The sequence below is a fragment of the Lagenorhynchus albirostris genome, chromosome 14 (assembly GCF_949774975.1).
Source record: "Lagenorhynchus albirostris chromosome 14, mLagAlb1.1, whole genome shotgun sequence".
NCBI lineage: Eukaryota > Metazoa > Chordata > Mammalia > Artiodactyla > Delphinidae > Lagenorhynchus > Lagenorhynchus albirostris.
Genome location: NC_083108.1, coordinates 63,198,541 through 63,214,341, shown reverse-complemented (window position 1 = coordinate 63,214,341; position 15,801 = coordinate 63,198,541). Strand labels below are relative to the sequence as shown.

Genomic DNA, 15,801 nt, shown 5'->3' with positions numbered 1-15,801 from the left:
ACATGCCCCAAGCGGAAGTCCCTCCAAGGAGGGGCTCCTGACCCAAGTGCAAAGCATGAAAGAAATGCGATGGGGAAGGACGTGGGGCCTGGGCTGTGTGGACAGCTACCAGGATGCTGCCGGGGAAGCACTAGACAGGAAGTTTCCTTCCACACTCCACAAGGAACCCCCGGAGGTGGCCCAAACACTGCTAGACACCACTCAGCATGGAGCACTTTAAAAAAGCGAACTCTTTAAAACGTGACTTTTTTGTTTGCTCACAAGGCTCACAGATCACCACAAGGCTCCAGGCACAGGCCGTCGTTGATCTAATGTTACGTGACCTTGGGAAGCGCTCAGAGGAGTGCTCCCTGGGACACCCCTGGTGGCCTAGTGGTTAGGACTCAGTGCTTTCACCACTGTGGCCTGGGTTCAATCCCTGGTTGGGGAACTGAGATCGCAAGCCCCACAGCAAGGCCAAAAAAAAAAAGTGCTTCCGGATACACACACGAAGCCACGCCCAGCCTGCACCCTTCACAGAGGGAGTGGAGGAGAGGCCACACCCATGAAGCAGGGGCTGGGTGCTCAGCCGGGCGAGGGGGCAGGAGAACATGAGGGAAGCCCCAGCTCCTTCCACTACATCTAGTCCAATGAGAAAAACAAATTAAAAGATGGTAAGAAAATGTTACTGTGCGTCTACATGTTAACAGGAAACATGCCTAGAAAAACAAGGACAGGGCCAAAATGTCAACGTGGATTGTTGCAGATGAGGAGCTAGGATCAGCGGGGACTTTAACTTTTCAGTTTAAACACTTCTGAATTATTTGATTATTACATTTTTCTTAACCATTAACATCTATTAATTTAATAAACGGAAAAAAACCCTAAATGCAAAAAAGGCATACGCAAGCAGATTTTGCCCCAAATTTCAAGCATCTTTCTGGGCGGGGGATCGGTGAGGGTGGACACGCAGCCTGAGAAAGGGTGACGCTGACAAGCCCAGGGCCTTGGGAAGCCTGGTGCACCCATGCCTGTGCTGCGTCCTCAGTGGCCCCCTCAAGGTACCACCATGGGCACCAACGAGAGCACTGAGCCACACACCTGGAACCACAGGTGCAAATCCAGGCAGCGCACACGCGCTCTGCTCAGGAGGAACAGCGCAAGACCCTGAACTGGGGGTCCAGAGGGCCAGCGGCTGCCCGGCTGAGTCCCACCAGGATAGGTACTCGGGGCACCCACTGCAGGCTGGGAGCTCTCCCATGCACCCGGGGACCAGGCTGCAGGCGCGAGTGCCCCGGAGCCAGGGATGCCGCGTGCTAATGCTCCCTCCCCCAGAAAGGATGGTGAGCACCCCTTAGAGAGAGAGAGGAAAGGCTGTTTTAATTGAACTGCATACAAGGAAGTTTCCAGTGGGTTGCAGGGAAGTCACTGGGACCGTGTGCCCCAGCCCCAGGGAGACAGTGAGACTGGCCCGTCCCCTCCCCATGTCCCCGCCCGGGGCCAGCGCGGTGTCACCTCCAGGGCCTCCATGGCCAGCTCGGGGGGGTTGTGGTAGTGGATCTTCTTGGGGTAGCGGGCCGCCTCCTCGTGCAGGTAGTGGCCAGCTTGCCGGTAGTGCCGCAGGTACACGGTGGGCGGCTGCTGCTGCTTCTCAGCCACCTTGCCCAGCATGTAGTGGATGAGCCACTCCTCCTCATCCCCGTCACCCTCGCAGTGCGCCGCTGACGTGAAGCAGTGCCTGGCGGTCTCCAGCATGCTGTCTCGCCGCTCCTCCATCTGGAATGAGACCACGTGGTGTCCTACTGCCACACCTGCCACACTGACACGCCATGTGGCTCCTTCACGTCCCTTTTCAAGGAGCCGAGGGAGCCCCTGCAGCACACAGACCTCAGCCCAGACACCCGGCACCCACACTAGGGGAACATTCCCCCACCAGGAGGGGCTTCAAACTTCCGAGCACAGTGTCAAGAATTTTACAAGGACTCAACAAGCTCCTCTGAGGGAGCAGGGAAGAGACAACAGCTTCTCCACGGCCCTGAAACTGGTGGCTGACCAGCGCTCACAGGAGACTGGTCCTGGACTCACCCACCCCGGACCCGGTGTCCAGAGACCAGGGACCAAGCTGACATGGACCCCAGGACAGCGGCCGCCCCTGCCCCTCACCTGCTGCACAAGCTCAGGGGGCAGCTCGGGCCTCCACTGCTTCAACTGGCGTGAGGCGAAGGAGTGCAGGGCATAGGACATGGTGCCGAACTCGATCCACAGGGACAGGTTGGAGCTGTCGATCTCCAGTGCCCGCCGGAAGCAGTTCAGCACAGGTGTGGCGTGCTTCCAGATGGGCCCGTCGCTCTTCAGCTCGTTGGAGTTCAGTTTGTCCTGAATGCGGCTGGCCCGGGCCAGGGCCATGCCCGCCCAGGAGTCAAACCTGTGGTCATGACACAGCCCGGCTCAACATACTGCTGCCCTCACTGCCCTGCAGACACGGTGACCACGGGCACATGGGCCCCACCCCAGACTTCCTAACTCCACCACCGCGGGCATCCCTGAGCCAGGAAACATGGGCCCGCAGGCCCACCTCCAGAGAAGAGCACAGGGCACAAGTCACCCAGCCCCTCACGGCACTCAGGCACCACCCTGAGAGGGTCGCCCCTGGCATAGCCAGACGCTGGCACCCTGCTGCCCTCTGATCCCCTGCCTGGAGGACGTCCCCCCAGGATGGCTCTGAGTGGGAGGAAAGGGCCTGCTCCGCAGGTGTAATCTCATGACCTATAACCTCCCTGACCAACAGCACGGAGCAGCCCAGACTCCCGAGACCCCTGCCACCTAGCTTCTGCCGGCTTCTCACTCCCCACTGGGACCCTGCCCTCTCCAGCTCAGGCACCAGCAGCAAGATGGACAGCAAGGGGACCATGTGATGGATGAGACCCCATCATTCTGAGGCCACCCCAGAGAAACTGCTGGTGAGAATGCAGGAGCCTCTCTGAGGCACCAAGACCATTTCTGGGCCCTTGAAAGAGTCTGGAATTCTCTAGCACAGAGAACAGAAAAGGCAGCAACCACATGGGCATGCTACCCTCTGCAGACTGACAAGTCTTCCACTACCAAGGCACAAACTTCAAAGCCTGCCCCTGGCATCCCTGGGCTGTGCAAGGTCAGGGGAACCTGGGCAGCTCACAAAGCTTCCAGGCACTTCCACTGCTCTCCAAGCGACCAGAGATGAGGGAGCAGGAGAGACCTAAGAAGACAGTGCAGGACCCGCCTCGAGAGGGGTCCTGAGCACCCCTTTCTCCAGGGGTGGGGCCTGGGAGAGAGCATGGTGGGAATGGTCAGGGACCTTCCACCTGGGCAGCTCTTTCCACACCACAGCAGATGCCTACGTGCCTGCATGAGACCAAAACAGAAACCACCGTCTCCTGCTGCAAATACAAGCAAGCAGAACAGACACACGGTCACCGACACTTGGAGCAGTGCCGCCAGGAGCCAGGCTCCCCCTTCCCTCGAACAGGTGGGTGTTGGCACTGTCACTTTTCAGACGTGGCAGCAGCAGGGAGTGACCACTCAGCCAGCCTGAGTGCAGCTCTGATCCACCACCCCGGGCCACGCGACCCTAAGCCACGGCGACCCTGGGCCCCACGACCCCAGTCGGCAGCGACCACAGGGAGGACAGCCAGGGCCACCACCACACAGGCCCCTGCCTGGAGGAAACCACAGGCTGAGCAAGAGGGGCTGCGGGAGAGCCTTTCCCACAGCTGTGGGAGTCATGCACTGGCTTCTCCACCCAGACCCCAGCCCTCCTGCCCCAGCCAGGTGGGTCCTGCCTGATAAGGCAGAGCCCTCTGTTCCCGACAACTCCCAGGAGGGCTGCCTATGGAGGCCACTCTGGACCCTTCAGACACAGGTCACCAGCAGAGAGTGGTCCCCTTCTGACCCAGGCCCTCCTAGGCGCAGCAGCCATCAGAAAAGATTCCCTCTCAATCCAGCAAGTCAGACTTTATGAGCTTAGCAGGCCCTTCACGAGGATCAGGCCAATCAGTACAATTTAAGCAGAGGCCACCAGGGACCACTGGGAAGGAAGCATGAGCCTTACGTACGATAGGCTCTCCTGCCATCAACGCGCTGCATCCCAGGAAGGAAGGAGCCTCCCCCCCTCCCCTGCCCCCAAAGAAGAAAACAACCACAACGAAAGACACTGCAGTGGAAGAAGCAAGAGTCCATCCAGCCGACTCCCCAGGGCTGCGGGCCGGGACCAGAAGGACACAGTTGCCTGCTTTGACCCCGCCCCCACCCCAGGGACTGGGGAAGAAGGCTCTGCCCTTCCTTGCCTCTGTGGAGTGCCCACCTGCCCTCTCCTTCCTTCTTCCTGGCCTCCTTGCTGTGGGCAGGGGAACCCCAAACCGCCCCGGGAAGAGCTCTCCGAGATGAGTCCCCAGCCCTCCCGCAGCCGGCCTGCCCAGCACCCGGTGGCTGACCTATTGGGGCAGACGCAGATGTCGTGCATGTAGAACTTGATGGCCTTGGACTGCTCCTTGTTTTTGAAATGGTAATCAGCCAGGAGGTAGTAGAGCTCATTCACCACCGGAGGGGAGGGGTCGGCCCCTTCTGGGAGGCAGGGCACCTGGCAGGTGAGAGGGCAAGGGTGAGGGGACATGGAGCCAGGGACTCGGGTGTCACCAGGGTGTGACCAGGACCCTTCACTTCCCAGGGCCCTGCCAGCTGGCACAGAGCAGGGGAGAGGCCAAGGCACGCAGGCAGAGGTGCTGGAGGAGACAGGACATGGCCGGCACACCAGCTCCTACCTCTGCAGAGGTGCCCTCGATGTAGGCGGAGACCTTGTCCAGGCTCAGGGCTGGCCGCTCTGTGCGGGGCACGATGGTGGCAATTCGCTTCAGGAGGTTGGCCAAGTCAGCGGACACGGTGCTGGTCTTATAGCTGTCAAACTCAGGAAGGGTCTTGGGCTTAAAGTACTCGAACATGAACAGGGCATCCTCCCATATCAGATCCACCTGAAAGAAGGCAGAGGCAGGCCATAGTGCAGTCCAGGTAGAGTGCATGGGGGAGAGTCCTTCTACAGAAACGCTCAGTGTCCAATGTAGACGAGGAGAGCCTCAAATTACTCCCACATACTTAAAACATCTGCTCGCCGACTGCAATCCCCAAACCCAAGTGTGTGACGAGCAGAAAAGTGAACTAGCACAAACCTGGTCTTTATAGAGACAAACACTGGAACCGAGGGCCCGCTCTGAGTCCACATGGCCATGACAGAGGGCAGGTCACCTAGTTGCCAAATACTGACCAAGCACTTGCTCTGGGCCAGGGCGCCCTGCATGTCATGGGGGTCACAGCGGAGACCCTGCCCAGAGTCGTGCACACTTAGGGGATGGACTCCCTCAAAGAATAATTGACCGTGTTCAGGACCACTGAGGTAACACACCCACTAGCGGTCTGAAAACCAAACCAAAAAAACGGAAACCCTCTAAGGAATCATCTGCATTAATCGAATTGGGGGAAAAAGATCTACTGAAAAATTGCCATGCTGCATTTTTTAATAATTAGTCAACATTTATGAAACTAGTTCTTGCGAGGAAACCAAGAACTTTCTTTGGTGGGACTAGTCCACCTGATGCAGCAAATCCCACCCCTCAACCCGACCCCCCCCACCACCACAGCACCCGCACCAGGGGAGCCCAGGCCCCGCCCCCAGGGGGCCCTCACCTGCTGAGCCGAGTGCTCCTCCAGGTACCTGGCCTTGCTCTTCTTGCTGGGGTAGCTGTACAGGCAGTAGAAGCACTGCTCCAAGGCTGTCTCCAGCTCCTCCTTGTATGGGTGAGTGTCCTCAGACGTGGATTCAGCAAGCTCCTTCTGGAGGACGCGCACCTAGGTGGTGGGCGGGCGGGAAGAGGCATCTGGGGGAGGGCCGGCAGCCGCCTGCACAGTGGGCCCATCAGCTCTGCTAACCTGAGGAGCCTGTCTGGGCCTGTGTCCTGGAACGGGCCTACCACCCCCTTGGGAGCCATCTGGGCCCCGCTCTGCAGGGCGTGCTGAGGATTTGCCCAGCTTCCCTCCTTCCAGCACCGCAGGCAGTTTCTTGCAGTTTCTAGCTACACTTGTTCATTTAGACATTCATCTGCTCCCCAAATATCTACTGAGCACCGTCTTATGCTGGGCACATCGAGACACTGTCCCTGCCTTTGGGAAGCTCAGACTCCCGTGGAGGGGTGTGAATTAAAGAGTTATAATGTCAGACGATAAATCCCGTTAGGGCCGAGGGAACCTCTCTCTGGCAGACAGACATTAGTGAGGGTCTCAGAGGAGGTGAATGATAGTCAACTGGTGAATCTACAGAGGTCAGAGCAACGGCTACCATTATGATGCCCAACTATTAGCAAACATACATTCTTTTCAAGCATCCGCGGTATTTTTACCAAAACTAGACAAAAAGCAAGTCTCGACAAATACCAAGGACTAGGTATAATACAGACCACATCCTCCAAACATAATTCGATAAAATTAGAAATCAGTTACATAAAGATAGCTAATATCTCAGCCATAAAAAGGAACAAAATTGGGTCATTTGTTGAGACGTGGATGGATCTAGAGACTGTCATACAGAGTGAAGTCAGAAAGAGAAAAACAAATATCGTATATTAACGCATATATATGGAACCTAGAAAAATGGTACAGATGAACCGCTTTGCAGGGCAGAAACTGACATACAGATGTAGAGAACAAACGTATGGACACCAAGGGGGGAAAGCAGCAGGGGGATGGGGGTGGGGGTGTGATGAATTGGGCGATTGGGACTGACATGTATACACTGATGTGTATAAAATTGATGACTAATAAGAACCTGCTGTATAAAAAAATAAATAAAATAAAATTCAAATAAAAGACCTTATCATAAATAAATAAATAAATAAAAATAAAGATCGTAAATATCAAAACTTATGGCATGCAGCTAAAAATGTACTTGGGGAAAACTTATAATCTCCAACACATGTATTAGAAGGTGATCACTAAAATAAGCATTTACTTCAATAAGTTAGAAAAAACACGAAGCAAATCCAAAGAAAGTAAAAAAGTGTCAATTAGTGAACTAGAAAGCAAAGAAAAAATAGATCAATAAACCAATAACCGGTAGTTTGAAAAAACTAATTTCGATAAACCTCATAAAAGACTGGTTTTTCAAAAAAGGAAAAGGAAGCATAAATAAATGATTTTAGCAATGAAAAAGGGGGCATAACTAGAGGTACTACAGAGACTTTTAAAATCATCAGCAAATACCGTGAACAACTTTATGCTTACATGGACACTATTCCAAAAACAGAATTGACCATGGAAGAAAAAATCTAAATGAACCTACTAAAATCACTAAAAAAAAGAGTCAATAGTTTAAATTTTACTCCAAGAGAGAAGCGGGGAGAGAGAGGGGGACAGAGAGAAAGAAAGCAAGAAAGCACGGGCACACACTCTAGACCCGGGGTGACAACGGCCAGAGAAGGGCGGACGCGCCCCAGCAGCACTTACGTAGAATCGCAGCAGGGCCCCTTCGGAGTTGCAACACCAGGCCCTCCGGCCCAGGTACTCATGGGCCGTGTTGAGCAGCATGAGGGAGGAAGGGAGCATGGGCATATCGGCTGACACTGGGGAAAGACCAGGCGACACACAGGGTCAGTGCCAGCACGGCTGGGAGCAGTGGGCCCCGCTCCTCTCTCTATACCAAGGGGCCGCAGAGTTCCCCCTCTTTCCTTTTTCATCTTTTTGTCTTTTAAAATCAGTAATGATGTGACTGGGTTTACTAAAGCAGTACATGCTTATCAAAAAACAATTCAGATCACAGAGGACCGTATACAGAAGGAATGGTCCATCACCAAAGAGCAGCACTGCCCACCCCACCCCACCCCACACCCCCGCCCCCAATAACCAGGGCTGACATTTGGTGAACATCACTAGAAGCATCTTTCTATGCATGTATGAGACATTTTGAAAGAGAGAGACAAGTCATTTATGACAATGGAACCCATACTACACATACCATTGCTTAACTTAAAAATTCTTATATTTAGGTCTGTTTAACTACTACAGAAGGAAAAAGAACTACCAAATCTCAGTTAAATGTTTGTTCATCACTAGAACTATGGCTAGTTCCTTAAATATCCCTTGGTGTGTTTGAAACTCTGAGCCATAACCCATCATGGTCTTATAACTAACGTTTTTAAAGAGGATTAGGACAGGACACATTAGGATAGAAAGTACTAGAGAAAACAGAATCAAGATTCTTTCATGAAATTTGTTTTGTACTTTTTAAAAAAATTATTTAATTTTGGCTGTGTTGGGTCTTTGTTGCTGCGTGCGTGCTTTCTCTAGTTGCGGTGAGAGGGCGCTACTCTTCATTGTGGTGTGCGGGATTCTCATTGCGGTGGCTTCTCTTGTTGCAGAGCACGGGCTCTGGGCTCAGTAGTTGTGGCGCACAGGCTTAGGTGCTCCACGGCATGTGGGATCTTCCCAGACCTGGGATCGAACCCGTGTCCCTGCATTGGCAGGCAGATTCTTAACCACTGCACCACCAGGGAAGTCCTTTCATTTCCATTTTCAACAGCATCAAATGACTGTTAACATCAGGTCAGTGATGGCTCTGTGGTAGCTTTTTCCTCGTCTCCCCCAGCTCCCAATCTGGTCGTACACACTGCTTCTAGTGCAGTAGGGTTATAACACGTACATTCTGTTCTGCAGCCATAATCAGCCCGACTGCTCTCTTTCGACTCCAATTCTAAGTGGATCTGGTGCTCATCGCAAGTTCTTTCCTGTGGCTTTTCCATCCTGACTCATGTTCGTTTACTGACTTCATCCTCCAGCCATGCTTTTAAGAAGCACTCAAGGAGCTGGAATCCACTGTAATTACAAACGACTGGCTACATGCCTGGGCCCACACTTTCCTGCCCTGAGAACCCTGCAGGCATGTGGACATGACCCCAACTGCACTGAACACTGCCAGGGAGAAATCTTAAATGAGCCCTGTTCTTTGTCCCATTAAGATAAATTGTTTTTTCAGTTTAGAAACCTGACAAGTCTTTACCCCTAAAATAGATCCTTCACCAGGATGCATCTTGATGTAGACTGTTGCATATCAACTTTTCTCGGTATATACTTTGAACCTGCAGATTCAGTGTTTATTACAATTCAGAGAACTCTTCCTGTATTTGACAGCAGATTCCTTGCTGCCATCAGGGGCCCCATTCACCCTCACACTGGACCATCTCTGTCTTCCACATCTACCACCTTCTCTCCAGTGCTGTTAGCTCTTAATCCGTCTCCCGCAGTTTCAGTCATGTTCACTCTGCTCCTCGCTGTTTTAGTTTATTAGTTTATAATGCTGAGATGTGGTTTGCAGCGTTTTCCCTTAGTTCTGCAGTTGTCCTTTTCATTTCATTCTGCTTATCGTCTTAGAAATTTTAACAAATGATTTTCTTGGGCCAATCACCCACAAGCCTCTGCCTCTGCTCCTTGCCGTACGCTTTCTTCCAGGCCTAGTTCACCTGTCTCTCGAATGGTGTGTTCCTTCTTCCCTTCCTGTACTTGATGCGGGGTGTGGGGTAGGGGTGGGCCATGACCTGTCAGCATGCCCGCCATGTCACCTCTCTCTATCCTGCTCATGGTCAGCCAGGGCGGCTCCTCGGACCACGGCAGTGCTGCAATCACCATGAAGGAATTTCCTGGGGCATCTCCAACAAAGAGGACCAGCCTGCCCTTCCTCGAAGCTGTGAGCTTGCAGCAGGTGTTGCTCTCAATCACTTTCCGCCGCCTGTGTCTGCTGAGGGAAAAGAAGGGAGCTCGCTCGACCAGGGCTGCATCAGTCCGCACTGGGGGGCCAGGGTTTTGTCCTCTCTTCCGAGATCTCCTAAAGGTAGGATGGCTGCCCGGGGAGAGCAGTGCAGCCAGCACATGGCCCCAGCCAGCAGTTCCTTCGGCTTGGCTACAGCCACGGGAGCCATATCCAGTGACTGAAGTGAGATGGGAGGGCAAAGGCCTGGCTTCCTCTGCCCGACATGCTACAGAGCCCCCGCCGGGGTCCGAGACGACGTCAGGATGCACCCTGTTCTCCCCGCTGCTTCCCGCTTCCTTTCACGAGCAGAGATTCCTAATATACCATCCCAACATCTGCTCCAGGGAACTCAGCATGCAACATTGCCCCACGCCGGCCCCTTACTGCCGGCCAGAGGGCCCTCCATGTAGTCTGCCACCAGGAGGGGCAGGACCCAGCAGCCCTTCCTGCCTCTGCCAAGGCCCAGGGCAATACAGGGGGCAGCCCCGCCAGCCCACTCTCTACAGAACAGAGGACTCTGTCCACTCACCCTATCCCCTCAGTCCTCCTCCAGGGGGTGGAGGAGGAGATGGGCCACACCGGCGGCCAGTCCACCAGGATCTTTGTTTCCCTATCCCACCCTTTTGAAGCTTATGGCCTTGGACTGTCCTCCTCCCCTTATTTGCTTACTGGCAGTTTTTTTAAAAACTATATTGTGGGGACTTCCCTGGTGGCACAGTGGATAAGACTCCACGCTCCCAATGCAGGGGGCCTGGGTTCAATCCCTAGTCAGGGAACTAGATCCCACATCATGTCGCAACTAAGAGTTCGCATGCCACAACTAAGGAGCCCGCCTGCCGTAACTGAGACCAGGTGCAACCAAATAAATAAATATTTAAAATAAAACAAAAGAAATCCTGTTACTAAAAAAACAAAAAAGCAAACCAAAAAAGCCCATATTGTGCTTGCATAATTAATTAAGAGGAGACTCTTAATCCAGAAGTCTTTTTACACCTACATTTACAGGTGTAAACCTTAATTTTTTTCACCACTGAAACTGTTTTGTAAAACACAGAGGCACTATTTGTCAAGCTCTTTAAAGATAACCGTTCTAAAAATTTATCCAAAAAAATCAATTAAGCAGAAGCAAAAAGGCGTGCATGAGGTATTGACTAAAGAATGACCAGTAAGAGAGAAACACCGCTGCCCTGAGAGTTGGGCAAAGCAGGGCACCTCTCCTAGCATCACGAAGACAACAGAACACAGCCACACAGCTTATACACGGGGGGGGGGGGGGGGGGGGTGTGTGTGAAAGCCTTCCTCGGTCTGGCTCCTTGCCAAGTCCAGCCACATGCCCAGCCCTTCCGGGTCCCTGCCCAGCTGCCCCATCGCTTCCCGGTCCCCCGTCAGGCCGCAGGCGTGGCACTGTGGGTGCTGCTAGTGGTCCCGTCTGTCGCCTCCACTGTGAACCTTTCCAGGCCAGAGGTTCTCACCCACGGAGGCCTGACAAGCAGAGAGCAGCTGACAGACACCTGCGGAGTGAAGCACTTGGAGCAAGAGAGCAAGTGGAAGGAAGGCAAGCTGGTGTGGGCTCCATGGTTGCGGCCACACAGCTGACTTTCCTTCCTGTGCGCTTTGCTGATCCGTCAAATGACTGAGGAAACCACCCCCATAAATTCAATTTTAAGCTGGTTGAATATACACATAAATACGTGTATTGTAATCATAGCTATATAAAAAGTATACATATATCAGCCAAGTTTAGATTGAAAATGTGAGAAAACCAAAGGAATAAAGTCCATTTGGTAGAGCTACACTCTTTGCTTAAATGTCATTTAGCTGTTGTTTTGATGTAATTTCTTCCACCGACCACATTTCTCACCATGGTGCTGACCCGGCTCAAGTGCCACCTCCACACAGGGCCCTGGCTCGCCCCTGCGGCCTCTGCACCCCTCGTGCCAGCACTGACCTGCCGTGGCAACGATGGCTTTACTGCCCCGTAGGTCCTCCAACAACCCTGAGATGGTGCCACTATCCCCAGAGTGGACGGGGGAACAGAGGCTGGGGGTCGCCTGACTAGCCCATGGTCACATGGCCAAGAAGTGGAACCTGTGCCTGCTTGCCCCGTGCTGCCCTCCAGTTGCCCGGGCCCACACCCACGAGGGCCCACGGGCTGCGCAGGGACTGGAGGAGCTGGCAGCACGAGGCTCCCAGAGCAGGCCCACTCCTCACGGTGCTCACCACCTGCACCCGATGTGAAACACTGCACAGGCCACGGCCACGCCCCCACCGCATGGTGGGGAGCCTCTGCCTCCATCCAAGTGCCACGAAACATCAACTGCCCAAGCCCAAGCCCACTCACGGTGCCTGGACAGGGCCGCAGGGCCCTGAGGCAGAGACGAGAGGCAGGGACACCGGGCTGAGGGCCATCCCCACTGGACCGCGTCCCCACACCTTCGTCTGCGGGGCTCTGGAGCTGCTGCTGGTGGCACAGGGAGCGGAAGCTGTCCTCTTCCTGCCAGATGATGCGGTGCAAGATGATCCAGGGCAGCACCGAGGACACGTGGGGCTCCTTGGGCTCCTCCTGCACGGCCATGCTGCAGTCGATGACCTGGGGCGATCGGGCGTCACTGCAGGGTCAGCTCCCCCCGGGGTGCGTCCTTAGGGCCAACCGGGCTGCGGGTGGGCAGGAAGGAGCCAGGCTACCTGGATGAGGTTGTTGGTGAGACGGGTGAGGCCAGCGGCGGAGGATGAGTCCCTCAGGATGCTGCCGCTGTTGTCTGCTGAGAGCGCCTGCTCGATGCCCAGCAGCAGCTGGGTTACCGTGGCCACCCACTCCTCCTTGGCGGCAGCCTCAGTGGCATTAACCATCTGCTGGACTGCCTCATTCAGAGCCACGTCAGAGCACTCGAAGCACTGCCGGTGGTCCTCCAGCCGGAGCAAGGAGTCCTGCATGAGGGAGGAGGGGGCAGGAAGGCGCTGTGAGAGCTACGGCCACGCTCGCCACGCCTGGCCCCACAGGGGCCCAGGGCATGCAGAGCAGGCCCGCCCACCTCGACTGCCCTCCGAGGTGACAGACAGGCAGAAACGCGCCTGAACGCAGATCAAAACCACCCCCAATATAAGAGCCTTAATTGCCAGGAAAACGGGGCCTGTGTTTCTTTAGGGAAAGCCAGCACCGAGCAGGAGCTGCTGAGGTGTGAAGCCCACAGGGGCAGAGGTGGAGGCCGCAGGCTGGAGCCAACCCCACCTGATCAGAACACGCAAGGGGCTCGTTGACAGAAAGTCAGAGACAAGACAAGGACCCATCACTCTAATGTGACATGATCCCCAGTGCTTGAGGCCAGAAAGAGCTAAAAAGCAGAAGAATAACTGCCAACAAATAGGAGAGCAGATCAGCACTGACTGTGGCAGCAGACCATCCACCCAAAAGAGAAACCATCAGAAATAAAGGGAATGCAGTGAAGTGGCCAGATTTAAAATAAACACGCAAAAATCAACAAGGTTCCTATGAACCATAAACGTAGTTAGAAGACATATGGACCAGCAAAAACGTCCTGCTCAAACAGCAACCCAAAGTATCAGGACTAAGAATCAACACAACCATGAGGAGACTGTACACTTACATTGAACAATGTGGCAGGCAGCTCATCTACACAGGGAGACCGAGCCTCCTGCATATCCCAGAGAGGATTCCAAGTCAGACCCCCACCCTACAAAAGCTAGGTGAAGTGGGTTACACGCAAGCATGAACCCAACACCTAACGCTGCAGGAAGCAAGGCACACAGGCCTCTGTCTGTTGACACGCCCCTGCGGCCTCCCTTGTGGAGAGTAGGTTCCGTCAGGGGGCCTCCCCGCTGCCCGGTGTGAGGCACACTGTGGGAGCTCCATCCTGTGTGTGCAACAACTGGATGAATGTTGTTCTAGCCTCGAAAAGGCTTTCTAAGCATAATGAACAAATTTACCACTGTTTGAAAACATCAAGAGATTTAATGACCTAAAAATTCAAAACTTATGTACGTCAAAGAAAGCACAAGCTGCAATTTAAAAGCAGACAACAAACTGGTAAAAAACATTCGATGAGAAAAAGATTAATATCTCTAATATATAAAAAGCATTCCAAATCAATAAGAAAACACACCCCCTCAAGAGGAAAAGGAGCAAAAACCAGCAGATTCCCCAGCACTCGGCCCAGGCCTCATCTCGGGCCTCGGCACCATGCGGTGCCTCCCCAGCAGCAGCCCCCTCCCCTGGGGCCCCCCCCGCCCACTTTGCCCAGGAGCTCCAGACCACAGAGCAAGACCACCTGAGCCACTGAGCTGGCCTGTCCCTGGCACACTCAGCTGTCCACCTCACAGCCACTGGCGCTGAGGTCATCACAGCTCGTCCCCTGCCCTCCTCTCCCCATTCCTCCCCTTTCACCTCCACTTGTTCCCAGTCACACCTCTTAACCATTTCCCAGTTCAAGAAAGTCAGTTCAAAAAGCCCGGATGGGGACTTCCCTGGCGGTCCAGTGGTTAAGACTTTGCACTTCCACTGCAGGGGAAGCGGGTTCGATCCCTGGTCAGGGAACTAAGATCCCACATGCTGTACAGTGTGGCCAAAAAATTTTAAAAGGTTAAAAAAAATAAAAATTTTAAAAAAGCCTGGGAGAAGACTGGGCTCTCTCCCTAGACTGAAGAGGAAGGACCCAGTGAGATAATAAATCAAAGCCCACCCCACACCACTGAGCACATCCCGTGTATCGTCTTCCACATCCACCTCCACGTGTCCCGAGGATGGCGGCAGCGGTCACTGCCAGCACCTGTCTGGGGCTTGCCACATGCCAGGCGTGATGCCCACACACGCCAGCTCATGAAAATCCACAGCAGGCCTCTGAGGTACAGACAATAACCATCTCCGCTCCAGAGACAAGACGCTGAGGCACAGGGAGGCTGAGTGACCACGCAGCCCAGCAGAGGCTTGGTGCCCAGCCAGCTCTCAGCAGGGGTTCATGTGCTGAGGACGGGGGCGTGGAGGGAGCCAACAGGGCACATGGGCCTCACACACCACACTCGTGTTCCTTTCCTTCAACTACTTGATCCTACGGGACTATTTACCTTCTCTTAATTCTTTACATTGTATAGATATTTTATCAATTTTATATGTACTCAATAGTTAATTTAAAAAGCAATGAACAACATGCAGATGAACCATCAGGTGGATGGATGGCTAAGCCCTGACTAGTCTCCCTTCCCCCTCTGCCACGTGGAAGTTCAGAGCCTGGCGCAGGCTCACCTTGAGCCCAGCAGACCCCTAGGCTCCAATTCCCCCCCCCATATATTCTCACCACATCTTCCCGGTGCCCGAGGGGGCGGATTTTACTCCACTTCTCTCTACGTTCTCCAGGGCTGCCTCCAAGCCCCCGGAGAAGAAACTCCGGCCAAGCAGAAGGCACAAGCAGGAGAAGGGCCGGGGCAGCACACACCTGCAGCAGCAGCAGTTGGGCCGGCCTCTCAGGCACAGATGTCATGAACTCCAGGTGTTTGGCCCGGTCAAACCCACTGGGGCACAAGGTGGGGCGGAGCAGGCGCACGACGGCCCGGTGGTCGCCAGCCTCGTACAGCCGCTGAGTCTCCTCCAGTGACTGGCACCGTTCTAGCGACCTCAGGTTCTTGTCGATCTGGAAAAGGCCCAGAATCACTGCCTGACGACCAAGCCCTCACGGGCTCCCTTAATGCAGCCAGAGTTTTGCATTTTTTTTTAAAATTATTTTATTTTATTTATTTTTTATTTTTGGCCACGTTGGGTCTTCGCTGCTGCGTGCGGGCTTTTCTCTGGTTGTGGCAAGCGGGGCCTACTCTTCGTTGCAGTGCGCGGTCTTCTCATTGCGGAGGCTTCTCTTGTTGTGGAGCATGGGCTCTAGGTGCACGGGCTTCAGTAGTTGCAGCACACGGGCTCAGTAGTTGTGGCTCACGGGCTCTAGAGTGCAGGCTCAGTAGTTGTGGCGCACGGGCTTAGCTGCTCCACGGCATGTGGGATC

At 54.1% G+C, this 15,801-nt stretch overlaps 1 protein-coding gene across 1 annotated transcript in view; it reads right to left on the bottom strand.

The window, feature by feature from the left end:
• The window catches only part of CABIN1 (calcineurin binding protein 1), a 97,950-nt gene that overhangs the window by 60,491 nt on the left and 21,658 nt on the right, over positions 1-15,801 (bottom strand). Inside the window, 9 exon segments of the mRNA XM_060121434.1 lie at positions 1,495-1,755; positions 2,143-2,404; positions 4,449-4,594; positions 4,776-4,982; positions 5,692-5,853; positions 7,504-7,619; positions 12,233-12,389; positions 12,485-12,727; positions 15,247-15,441. Coding sequence (XP_059977417.1) covers positions 1,495-1,755; positions 2,143-2,404; positions 4,449-4,594; positions 4,776-4,982; positions 5,692-5,853; positions 7,504-7,619; positions 12,233-12,389; positions 12,485-12,727; positions 15,247-15,441 — 1,749 coding nt within the window.